We start from the raw sequence: 13,624 nt of genomic DNA on the forward strand, positions 1-13,624 counted from the left end.
GGGTCAACCAAACCAAAATGCATTCTTTTACTTTTTTTTTTTTGCAAACCAAGTATTACTAAATTCCTTTCTTTTCATTTTTATTTCGTTCACTCCCTCTCCCTCTCCCTCTCCCTCTCTCTCTCTCTCTACCTCTCTCTCTCTCTCTTTCTCATATTCTTATTAAATAAGAACGTTAGATACGATTTAAAATAGAGTACATTTGTTTATTCGATTAAAAATTTTTCAATCCTCGATCTCGATCGTTCTAAAAACTAATCGAATCTCAATGGGAACGATCCAATCGAAACTGAAGAGAATTTAAACGATAACATTTGATCAAAGAAAACACGTAAAGGGTAATTTCTGAAATAGAAAAAAAAAAGAAAAAAAAAAAAAGAAAAGAAAAAGAAAAGCTTCGTCGTACGCATCCTGTCGTATCTCTAGACTTACTCTCGAAGTAAATAAGTAAGTAAGTAAGTAAGGAACTAAGTAAGTAAGTAAGTAAGTAAGTAAGTAAGTAAGTAAGTAAGTAAGTAAGTAACTAAAATAAGAGTTTCGAGGGAAGAAAGTATTATTCTCGCGATCGCCCAGCGAATGGGTTGGTTTTAGAAGAACGTTATCTCGGCGACAGCTCGGACGATTCGTTTGCCCGGCGGTAAATTCGCGAATTAAAGAACTTATTCCATTTGGGCAGCCAAAGGGGTGTGAACGTTTTCGCGTTCGCATTATCTCTCGTAGCGCGGAACACCGGGATAGAAGGACGGGACGGAAAGGGAAAAAGGAAGCCCTCGGGATAGAAGGGCTACGTTATATATATATATATATATATATATATATATATATATATATATAACGGAGAACACGGTTCGAGGGAGAAAGAGAAAGAGAAAGAGAAAGAGAAAGAGAAAGAGAGAGAGATAGAGGGAGATAGAGAAAGAGGGAACGCGTTTAGACGTTCACCCCGTTCCGCTGGTAACAAAGATAACTCTATGCAATAAAAATGATTCAAAGTTTCCCGCGGCGGACGGTGGTTCCGATGGCGGAGCGGTTGACAATGGTGCGTCTTTGTGTCTCCAACCCTCTCCCCTCCCAACCACCCACTCACCTCTCGCTACGCTACCTACAGGCTCACCTCCCTACCGCCCCATCTCTCCGCCATCCTCTTTCCATCCTCATCACGGTTACTCTCGCTAGCTCTTTTACCTCCCCTTCCCACACCTCCCCTTCCTATACTCTTGGCAACCCCGGCTCCGCCACCGCCTCGTCCGTATCCCGCGACACCTATCTTCCGGTTTAAACTCCTGCCGGTCTCTGCGCACCACAGAGAGGAACCTTGCTAACTTTTATTATTTACGACCGATATTTCAGTCGGCCAACTCGCGGCTGATATACGGGCTTTAGGATATTCTTGAATTACCTGAGGGCCCTTGATAAATTTCTTTCACGAACCGACTTGCTCCCGAGGAGTAAAGAGAAAAAGAGAGAGAGAGAGAGAGAGAGAGAGAGAGAGATAGAGAAGGGGGATGTAAGAGAAAGAGAGAACTCAAGTATCCTTATATTCTTTTCAGTGATTCTTTTCGAATGACTGATAAGACGAAGATTATATTAAAAAATCTAGAATCGATCTTAATTCCTTCGTTTCTTCTAATTATATCTTTTAAGAACGATTAATATCTAATTCTATATTTCGTAATTGTAATAATGATTAATCTTGTTGATATAATTCTAAATAGAACATGTTTGTTAGTTCGTAAAAGAGAATGATTAAGGGATATAAAATCTGAGAGTCAGAGAGAAGAGAAAGGGAGAAAAAAAGAGAGAGAGAGAGAGAGAGAGAGAGAGAGAGAGAGAAAATATCTAACAAAATGTAAAACATTAGAAAAGAAGCTCCGTTGGGAAGTCGCAGACGTAGAGGAACGTAAAACAGATTTGTAAGGTTTAGTGGAAGTATACGTTTGTTACGTTAGAGTGAAGTTAGAAAGGATTGTACGGATATGGATAGCTACTTAGAAAAAATAAAGTAGAGTGAGAAAGAAAAAGAGAGAGAGAAAGAGAGAGGAATGAATCATCGTCATTCATTGATTCTTCGTCTATCATTCGTATCTTTATCTATCAAGCTACGATATACCTATCCTATCATCCTTCCTTCCTTCCTTCCTTCCTCGTCCCTCTCTGAACCCTCTACTACGAAACTCTTTCTCCTCCTCCAGTTCCACCTTCTCCGAGCTACTCTCTATCCCCTCCCCCTGGCCGATTCAACCCCTCCACCAACCCGTGAAGGGTCTGAATTTGCATTTTATTCGCAGCGTGGACCGCGGGTTCGTGGGTAACGTTCTTCCGCAGCGCGGACATTTATTTTAATTAAATTACTCCGGAGCGTCGAACAACCCATTTCCTATAAATTATCCCCTCACCGCTCTTTTGCGCGACGCGGCGAGGCATTAATGTACCCGCTGATCCCACGTTGTGTGCCATTGAAATGAAATAAAAGCACCGGGTACCAGAGTACGAAAACGTTCTGGCCCATTCTCACCCGCGATTCCGTTGAACGGCGCTCTACTACTGTCGCTTCCCTTTCATTTACCACGTAATCACTTTCCGCGAGTGTGCGTACGACTACCAAAGACCGATTAACGACTGGTCAACCAGGGTGAGAGAGAAGATCCTTTCTATAAAGATAAACGGTATATGCATGGGAGGACGTATCTGCGATTAACCGATAGGAAACATAATTTAATATACATATACATATATAATATAATAATAATATTATATATATATTATTATTATTATTATATTAATTACACACACGTATCCACACACACACATATATATAACAGGGAATATATATTATAATATATGTATAATATCATTATTATATTAATTAAGACACTCACATATATATATATATATATATATATATATATATATATATATATATAATAAGATATAAATATCAAATATATATTAAATATATTACAAAGTGTTATTATGTATAATAAACGTTGTGTGTGTGTCTGTATGTGTATTAAATTATATAGTAATGTGTATCATATATATATAATAAATTTTGCTATTAAATTATTTCTTTCGACAATTGTCTTAACTTACATATTGAAATAACAGATCGTTTTGATAACATATCCAACATCTTTGTTCACGTTATAAAATATATTGATTATTTGTCGAATATAAATAGCGACATATAATTAATAAAAAATAATCGAACGAAATAATACGAATAAAAGTAGATATACGATTATAATATATATATATATATATAAATATCTGGTTGTGCGTCGTAAACGCGTGTGCCGCATGTGCATAGCTACGTTCGACGCATGCGCTATAAACACGAGGCAAATCTACGAAGTAGTAGAGATAAACACAACCTCACTCAGCGATGTGATCTTACGATAGATTGTAAAGTTTGAACGATTTGTTTCGAGTAAATGAAGAATATAATAAGAAAATATAAAGAAAAGAAAAATGTAAGAACGATAATAATAACAATTAATGGACTCTTTAACTAACCTGATAAGTGACATCCTCGTCGAATTTACCGCGCGCTGCACCGACATTTAACGTTTGCACGCAACACTTGTCCGCATTCCACACGTATAACACGTCATCCCTAATCTCCAAAATGTTATGCGTCTCTTTTGTATTACCTGATAAACTTCTTTTTAACTCTTTGAACAATCGTTTATCGTTTAAACGCAATGGATCGGTACACGAGGACATATTTTCAGAGGACACTTCTACGAGGTTAAGAACGACTGCTCAACGCGCGCGTTAACATACCGAGCAGCTGACGAGCAGGCTTGCCAATATTGTAACTTTTAAATTTTAACGATCACGTGATTATAATGGCGCCACTTGGTTGAAGATTCAAAAATGTGTTTATTTAACTCGCACGTCGTATTATTTATTCCTCGTACGTTCATAGATAAATATATTTATATTTCGATAATTATAAATTGCCAGATAATTAATGATAAAATTAATTTGGAGAACGTACCTTTTCTTTTCTTTTCTTTTTTTTTGTTTCTTTTCAATAAGATTTAATTAAATATTCGTCACGTAAATGAAAAGAGAAAGAGAGAAAGAATTAATAATAATACTTTGTTTTATTATAATAATCGTGAATAGAAAAAGAATTTTTATTAGATAACGTCGAGAAAAGAGAATTAATTTTAATCGAATTATTCGATAAGTATTTTTCGATGAAGATAGGCAAAGAAAAAAAAAAAGATAAAAAATATAAATCACTTAATATGATTTCCAAGGCCCCGGAGGGATTCGAACCCTCGATCTCCTGTTTACTAGACAGGCGCTTTAACCAACTAAGCCACGGCGCCGTTGTTACTGACATAAGATTATTAAATTTTTATCATGACTATATCATCTTTAGTTCAATTAAATTATCATAATGTAATATATAAATTATTTATAAATATATATTACATATTTTTAAGTTTATATACTTGTTCGTTCGTTATTTTTTTTTTTTCTTCTTTCGTATAGAAAGCATTACATTTATTCACTTATATATTTTTTTATTGTATAATATTGTATTATTATTTATTATTATCATTATTTTAAGATTCTACGTTGAATTAAAAATAAAAGTTTTTATTATAATCGTAATATCGAATTAAATTTCTATCATAATATTTCCAAATTATTGATTATTTCAATATTCTTATATATTTAATATATATATATATATAAATGAAATGATAACGATATAACCTATTAATTAATCATAATATAAAAGTCATAATTTAAATCATAATGTAAAATAAAATGGTCAATATTTTATACAGTTTTTACATAGTTGTATTAATATAAAAAAATAAAAAAAAAATAAAAAAAATAAAAGCAAAAGAATTAACGCCCCCGGGTGGGCTCGAACCACCAACCTTTCGGTTAACAGCCGAACGCGCTAGCCGATTGCGCCACGGAGGCGATTTGACCGTCATTTTCTTAAACAAAAATTAATGCTACCAATCAATGAAATTTTATATACATTAAAATAAATAGTAATAATAGACTGTTAACTCATACATTTTAATTTTTCACACGTAAATCTTTTTTTAATAATAATATTAATAATAGTAAAATAGTAAAAGTTAAAAATAGTTTTTAATAATATTGTTTCACGACAAAAGCATATAATGAATAATAAATATAATTAACACATATGATAATTAATATATATATATATTTGCGAATTTAAATAAAATTATCTTTAAATTTAACTATATCTTATCTACTTACCCGTAGAAGTATTATTAGAAATGTAATGTTTTTCCGTTGATGACGAAATTAATATCTTGATGTAGTACGAGTGACGAGAACTTGAATTAAGAGAACACGTTCGATTAATTACAGTTAATTCGATATTTTTTCTTCTAACGTATATCCTTATGCTATATATCAATCGATTATCGATATTACGATTTCTATGAGCGAATGTTTTTAAGATGGATCGTCTTGGCGTTTGAAAGATATTCGGTAAAATTAAAAATCGACCAATGACGTATGACTTAGTTATGTCTTAAAATTTTATTCTCCTTTTTGGATCTTATTTTTATAGATATTGACTTTCAATGATTTATTTTCTTTGTTTTAATTAATATTCTATTCGTTTCGACGATTTTTACAATTATATATCATATTTTTAATGTTTCGATATTTTCATATAAATAGATCGAAAAATTACAAGCTTCGTGAGGGGGGGGGCGGCCCATTGTGTAGATGGCGCATCGCGCATTCACGGGGAGTCCCCTGATCTTGAGTTCTACTTGAAACTGCCATTTTGAATCGATTTGTACAACAAATTGCAGCGGAGCTTCGTCGTCCCGTTATTAACAAGTAATTAAATATTTTTCTTCTAACGTACGTACTTCTTCTATATATCAATCGATTGTCGATATCACGATTTCTACGTGTGAATGTTTTTAAATCTTTTCGTCGTCTCGTTCAAAAGATATTCGAGAAAAATGAAATGTGACGTCATTTGGTCACTTAAAAAATCCTTACGTAATCATATTTTTATTGGACTCCTTTTAAGAATTTATAATAATTATCTATCGTATTTATCGTTCAACTGAGTTCCTACGTTAGTTAAAACAATCTCGTATTAAAAAAAAAAAAAAAAAGAAATAATACTAATATTATTCTTTTTCTTTTCTTTTCAGGTGATATCATTGCAATCGTGCGCGATGCAATAAGTGAATCGAGTGTTTTTTTATAGCTTAAAATTAATCATTAGAAACATTTTGAATGATTGCGTGCAATGCAGTCAATTACATATATATATATATATATATATATATATATATATATATTCAGTGTTTCTTTGTAAAATGTTTTTTACTTCTTTTTTTTCCTTTTTTTTTTTTTCTTTTATATAACTTAACAGTTGTGTTTAAACGTTAGATATACGCGAATTAAATTCACGTCGTCTCATAATAAATAAATCATAAACTATAGAGTCAATTTGCATTATGGAAGATTATCAAGAATGTATTAAGCGTCTTCTGTAAGAAATTATTGGTAAGTAACATTTGTAATGTATCGAAGTTTACGAAGATGCAATAAATCTCGTTGGAATGATAAATTTATTTTTTAAATTTCTTTTTCTTTTTTTTTCCAGTATCATCTCAATCGAATAAAAACGATCGTCGATTTGCAATAATTTAAATCTACAATCGATGTCTATGTCTATCACATTTTCAAGCAACAATATGGACAAGTGTCTTTCATCGTAAATGGTGAGTAAAAGAATTGATATACTTCTTATTTTATGTCATTGAAATATAATTGAATATGATATCCGAAAGATTTGGACACGTATCACCGTGAATGAATATTTATCCTTTTCTTTTTTCTTTTTTTTCTTTTTAAATGCAAATCTAAGATCATTAATAACAAACGTTTAAAATCGTTTCACTATAGAAGAGTCATCATTTTAATAGAAATAATATCTAACATTGTGGACGTTTGCCAAACAACGTTCGTTTTACTTTAGAAAATTAATCTGAAATATATCACCAATCTGATATTAGGTATCATTGTTAATAACAATGTTGTTAGAAGTACATAGATACATATATTGCGAAAGTTAAGGTTGAATAATCAGATAGAAACACAGAGAGCATTATTATTGTACTAAACAAAACGGAAATCGAACAGATGGACGGAGACAAAAAGAGGTCTCGATGAAATATCGTTTCACTAACTGAACTTGAATAAAAGGAGGGTGTGGTGTTGGTTGTAGAACTGGAGTAAATGGGTTGGGGGGTGATGTGGTGATGGTGGTGGTTTAGGATTGGAAAGAGAGAGAGAGAGAGAGAGAGAGAGAGAGAGAGAGAGAGAGAGATAGAGATAAAGAGAGAAAGAGAAAGCGATATAATAGTCGGTGAGTAGAGAATAGTTGTTATATACGAACGTGAAATAGTCTGGCAGTTGCATCGAAACCATATACAGTTAATTAAATGGGGTTGGCTCATTAGTAACTGTCTATATGCAAGGCGATGGGCGAGACACGATTGGAGGGTGGTCCCAAGGTGATTTATCCGTCACGATGGATCGCAGATGTTCGACTCGTACCTCGTACGCACTATATATGTGCTCATCAAAATGGCACTCATAATTAGAACGACAATTCGTTTACCTGAATGCATAACAAAACAAAAATATCTATCGAATAGATCCTTCTTCTTTTTCTTTCCTTCTCTCTCTCTCTCTCTCTCTCTCTCTCTTCATTCTCTTCTTTGCCACCTAGCATTATCTCAATTAATTTAATTTTATTTACTATTATACTGTGATAACCGAGATTAGATCGTCAATATTTCAATTCGTTTTAATGCATGTAATCGTGTAAGTACGAATATTATTCGTCGTGAATATATATATATATATATATATATATATATATATATATATATATATATACATATACAAACACACACACATACATGTTGTTGTTATTCGCAATGATCTATATTATATATGTATTTTCTCTTGTAAAATTAACGTGTAATCCGACGTGGATCACGCTATACAAAAGGAAAAAAGAAAAAAGAAGAGTCATACTTTGTGATCACGGATTTAAGATTGATCCTAGTTATTTCCTAAGCCAATATCTTCGTGGATACAGGTCTCTCTCTTTCTCTCTCTTACACACACACTCTTTCTCTCTCTCTCTCTCTCTCTCTCTCTCTGTCTTTCTAGGGAGTTTTGGTTACGCTGACGCTAATGGTCTGTTTAAATTGTGCGTTTAATTACAAGTAAGAGACAGTTGCAACAGAATTTATCGGTCACCGTTAACATACCCCTCAGCATCCCTTCCCCCCCTTACCCCTTACCCCCCCCCCCCAGTTCCCCCTCCCCGTGCTTTTGTTCCTAATCTACGTAGTAGATATTTGGTCTAAACATGGAGGATCACGTGTCCCCCCCTCCGCTCCCCCTTCCTTTCCCTCACTATCCCTCCTCCCGTCCTCCTCCTCTTTATATACAGTAAGACGTATCTTATTGCTTTTTAGTAACCATTTCGATCCGGTTGAAAGAGAGAAGAGCGGGGAGCGAGGTCTCGTGCGTTGGATTTTCATGAGAATTTCATTGTCTCCTGTTGTATAATAAATCGTGCGTTAACCTTAATACGCCTTGAATATTACAAGATCTTATGTACGTAACATATTCATTATAATATCTCGAGGAGTTAGATATTTAGTGCATATAAGTTTTACGATTAGATAATCTAAATTAATTTATGTGGATTTTTTTGTTTACGATGGATTTTAAATCGATTCATTTTGAGAAATGAGAAGAAAAAAGGATTGTTTCCTTTGTTTTCCTTTTTCCTTTTTTTTTTTTTTTTTTACACGAAATTTACAATCCCTTCTTTTTCGTAAACTTTCGTAAACGAGGTTTATCTGCATCCTCGCTCTCTCTCTCTCTCTCTCTCTCTCTCTCTCTCTCTCTTTCTTTTTTTTTCTCTACGTATTTAGATTACATAGATGAGTTGGTATCCTCCACATCGACTTAGATATACGGTACTTTATAGAAGTAAATGTATGGTGGAATCTACGTACATACATACATACATACATAGATAGATAGATACGTTTATAGATATATATATATATATACGGTGAGTTAAGTCTTCTGGTTGAATCCTGAACATGTAACGATGTAACGGGTGAGCATTACAACGACTAGCAGTGCCAGGTGTGGCTTACCTTTTGTAAATCGAGTCAATTGAGATAATTGCGAGCGTAAATATATATATATATATATATATATATATATATATATATATATATATATATCCAATATTATCGTCGTAATGGTAAAGCCACGATTGGAAAATATCGAGAGTAATCTTATTTGCTTATTTGTTACGAGTGATAAGAACATTCGATGATTGGAATATCGAATAGAATTGATAATTAGATAACGATCGGTTCTTTGTCCTTTACTTTCTCATTTCTTTTTTTATATCTTTTCTTTTTGTATTTTTTTTTTTATTCTCTCTCTGAATTCGAAACTGATGAGACAATTCTCTCGTCTAGAACGAGATATGTGCGCTCACGTAACACCACAACAAACATACATACACAAAGGATAGACAAAGGACAGAGACAGAAAAACAGATAGATGAATGGATAGATGGATAAAGATAAAGAGAGAGAGAGAGAGAGAGAGAGAGAGAGAGAGAGAGAGAGAGAGAGATTTCGACGATGACTAGTAGAATTTTCTTCGTTCAATATCTCTTTTTCTGTTTCATATTTTTCTTTTCCTTTTCTTTCTTTTTTCTTCTTTTTTTTCTTTTTTTTTTGTTTTTTTTTCTCTTCCCCCTTTCTTTCTTTCACCCGTGGAGCTCTTCAATTAACTAATGGCCCCGTTAGATTTCGACGAAGGAACCGACGAACGGATCACGAACACCCGTTAGACAATACGTCTTGGCACTCGTAGGTCATTGTGGCGTTGAAAGGGAGTAACTTATAGGGGCATTGGGAATTACCAGTTTATTATTAGGGAGATAGCATAGAAGGCCAAGATCAGGGGTTGCTGTTAATTCTCCTAACACTTGGCTCCCCGGAGAGAACACGCTGCCTTAAGACTTCCACCTTCCACCTTCTCCTCCTTCTACTTCTCCTTTCCTTCCTTCACCACCACCACTACTACCACCATCACCTCCCCTCCCCTCCCCCCCCCGCTTCACCCTCATTCCCTCTATTCTCTTATTCCGATTCGAGGAGAACTCGTGCGCGCAAGAACGAGCCCACCCAACCTCCCGACTCTTCTTACCAGCCGAGAACAACTCGAATCGCTGCCGTGTTAATTAGTACTTTACTTTAAACGCAACCGCAGTTATGTATGTCGGTTCGTGGCCATCCCACAAGCTCGTAAAATTTTTGCAACCATTTTCCAACCCCCTCTCACTCTTCTTTCTCACTCTTATTTCTCTCTCTCTTTCTCTCTCTCTTTCTCTCTCTCTCTTTCTCACACCTTTTCTACCACCCAATCTTTCCTCCTGTTCCTCTTTCGTTTTCGTCTTTCAATTTTCTTTTTTTTTCTTTTTCTTTCTTTTTTTTCCTTACTCTCTCTATCATCCCTTATTCGACTCCTCGACCATCCTTTGTCTATCAAATTGACGAACTATTTCATTTTAACTTCGTATTACAGAAAAAAAGAAAAAAAAAAAAAAAAACAAAAAGAAAGGAAAGGGATGAGTATTTTGATTGGATAGGCCTGTTAGTTAGGTAATGGTACGGTTTACGTTTACGAATGTATCGTTTCTGGAGAATAGGCTTCCTTTTGACGTATAGAGAAGATGTCGACGTCTGGTCGGGTCTGGCACGTTCCTGTCCTCGATTCGTCTTCCCATCAACTTCCGACACACGCGGAATCCTTTTACGTCTTCTATCTTCTCTCTCTCTCTCTCTCTCTCGCTGGTTATATAAATGGTATACGCGTCTGGTGAAAACCTAGACGTCGACACGGAAAGATACGTGAGCCTTCGCCACCGCAGATTGCTACGTTTTACCCGACCATTCGATTTATCAATCGGTTTCTTCTTCCTTTATCTCTCCCTCTATCTCTCTCTATCTATCTATCTATCTCTTTATCCTTATCCTATCTTTTATCAGCTAACTCTCTTTGTCTCTCTTCCTTGGCCATCCTTTCATCGTTGTCCAAAGAAATTTCGTTCGACGAAATTCGCTCGTTTATCTACATTGAAAAAATAACAAGATAATAAATAGATAAATGGATAGATAGATAGTGTAAGAGAGAGAGAGAGAGAGAGAGAGAGAAGGAGAGAGAGAGAGAGAGAAAAAGTAATAATATCTAATCGAATATCTCGAAGGATTATTAATATTAGGGATACTCCTTTGAATTTTATTAACCCCTTGTCTTACGATTTACTTTCAAAGAAACATACGTGTGCAAATTATTTCATTCATAATTAATTAATTAATTATCAAAGAATAAAAGTAAAATATTTCAGTTTTTATTGAATAAAATTTAGATAATTATGTGAATACTATATCATTTATGATAGAACATATTAATAAAGTTTAATGATAATAATAAATAAAGATTGAAAATTATTCTATTTGAGTAACGATGAAATTAAGAAGAAGAAGAAAAAAAAAAGAAAGGAAAAACAAATTTTTCCAATTGTCAATGAAAATTATTACGAAGAAAATTAAGAAAATATTTAAATTCCTTTTTAATATTGCACATATTTTTTTTTTTTTTTTTTTATTATTAATTACCTGTAACTAATATTCTTGAATTGGTGTGATAGTTCTCACTTCGTATATTGCATTTTTACGCATACACGATACCTTTTTCAAGGTTTTTTTAATTAATTGTTTTCGATCGTAGATACAAAAGAAAAAAAAAAGAAAAAGAGGGACAAGATAATATGGTAAATATGATAATAATTGGTTTTTTTGTTTTTATTTTTTTTTTTTTCATTTTTATTTTACAAATTAAAAGAAACTTATGCGATTTTGAAACTTTTAAATATGCAACGTGCGTCGCCCGTCAAAGTCGTCGTGAGAGTTTGGCACAGAAAATGTATGCGAGCGAGACTCGTCATTTTCATTTAAGAGATTAAATGCACCTATCTATTTCTAATTATTATACATACATACATACATATATATATATATATATATATATATATATATATATATATATATCTTGTAGAAACATGAAAAGAATAAAAAAAAAAAAGAAGAAAAAGATCTTATTCCATAGACATTCATAGATTTTAACCAGTTAGTCGAAAAAGCTTTTTCGGGAAGTCCTTACCTTTTGTAAGGATAGCCTTGTAACGAGGTCGACCGGGCTAACTATGCCGATAAATCAAGAGTCTTAATGAAAATGTGCCGCTATCCTTTGCAAGAGCGCTGAACGAGCTGGTCCGGACGGACCACCCCTCCCTGTTCGTCGTTTAAATGAAATGAAAAGAAAAGAAAACGCGGAACAGTGGAAAATACCCTTATAAAAATATCAAGATAAGAGTGACTCGTTGGAAGGGTGGGAGAGTAGGGGTGAAGTGGGATAAGGATGGAAAGGTGGTAGGGGTGAGATGAGATATTATTTTAGTTGTTCGTTCTTTCTACGAACGTAGAAATGCGAAAAACTTTCTCTAATGAATTATTATCTCGTTGATATGTTATCTATCGGACATCATGAAAAATCTAGATAGATAGATAAAAGATACACAAATAATTGACGTAATATATCGAAATAGAAAATGAGATTAATTCTTTTTTTCTTTTTCTTTTTTTTTCTTTTTTTTTCGTATTTAGTTCGTAGCTTCCAGTATCATTTTTTATTAAACGTTTAACCATAAATCTGAATTACGTTAATTCGATGTTAATTTATTTGTCAATTAAAATTTACAAATAGTTCGTAATATCGATGATAATTCATCGATTATAATTATTCATTGATGATAAAGTATTTTGATAATTAATATAAAATTAATTAAAAATGGCATGATCTATCGATAAAGATAAAAGATCAATTTTTCGTAACGTACGATTTAAGTTATTAATTTTTATTATTATTTCATTGAATGTAAAATTAATTCGTTAGTTGTTCGATCGCCAACAAATAGATCGTAATATCGATGATAACGAAAATTGATATAATTTATTAAAAAAAAAAGAAAAAGTAGATGAAAAATTAATTCATTCATCGTATCCATATTAATTTGTCTTACTAATATTATTATACGATTATCGAAGATAAATCATTGATATATTAATTAGAGATTAATTGGTTCTTTAGACACAAAATCTCTATAGATTGGAATTATTTACAAATTGATCATTATCGACGCACTTTCGAGAGAGAGAGAGAGAGAGCACTCGAGTTTAATGAGAAAGATTATACGATAATCCTATAGAAAACGAATGTTTTATTCTCCATCGAATTTTTTATTTTAATTTATTTTCTTCTTTTTTTTTTCTTTTTTCCCCCCTCTCTCTCTCTCTCTATCCTTTTCTCTTCTCTTTTCTTTTCCCTTTCCTTTCCCCTTTTTTATATTTAATTAACGCGTTTACGATAGAGAGAGAAAGAGAGAGAAAGAGAAAGAGAAAGAAAG

The 13,624-nt window shown here is 33.1% G+C and overlaps 1 protein-coding gene and 2 non-coding genes across 3 annotated transcripts in view; all 3 read right to left on the reverse strand.

The window, feature by feature from the left end:
- LOC124429888 (nuclear pore complex protein Nup88) overlaps positions 1–3,792 on the reverse strand; it is a 68,662-nt gene extending 64,870 nt beyond the window's left edge. Inside the window, exon 1 of the mRNA XM_046975693.1 lies at positions 3,517–3,792. Within this exon, the coding sequence (XP_046831649.1) occupies positions 3,517–3,726 (210 nt within the window). The 5' untranslated portion in view covers positions 3,727–3,792. The remainder of the gene's footprint in view (positions 1–3,516) is intronic.
- Positions 3,793–4,269: 477 nt separating this feature from the next.
- On the reverse strand, positions 4,270–4,343 carry Trnat-agu. The gene has a single exon. It is a non-coding gene; the product is annotated as a tRNA-Thr (tRNA).
- A 536-nt stretch (positions 4,344–4,879) lies between these two features.
- On the reverse strand, positions 4,880–4,953 carry Trnan-guu. Its single transcript has one exon. It is a non-coding gene; the product is annotated as a tRNA-Asn (tRNA).
- Positions 4,954–13,624: the final 8,671 nt, after the last annotated feature.

Source organism: Vespa crabro, chromosome 16 (assembly GCF_910589235.1).
Source record: "Vespa crabro chromosome 16, iyVesCrab1.2, whole genome shotgun sequence".
NCBI classification, from domain to species: domain Eukaryota; kingdom Metazoa; phylum Arthropoda; class Insecta; order Hymenoptera; family Vespidae; genus Vespa; species Vespa crabro.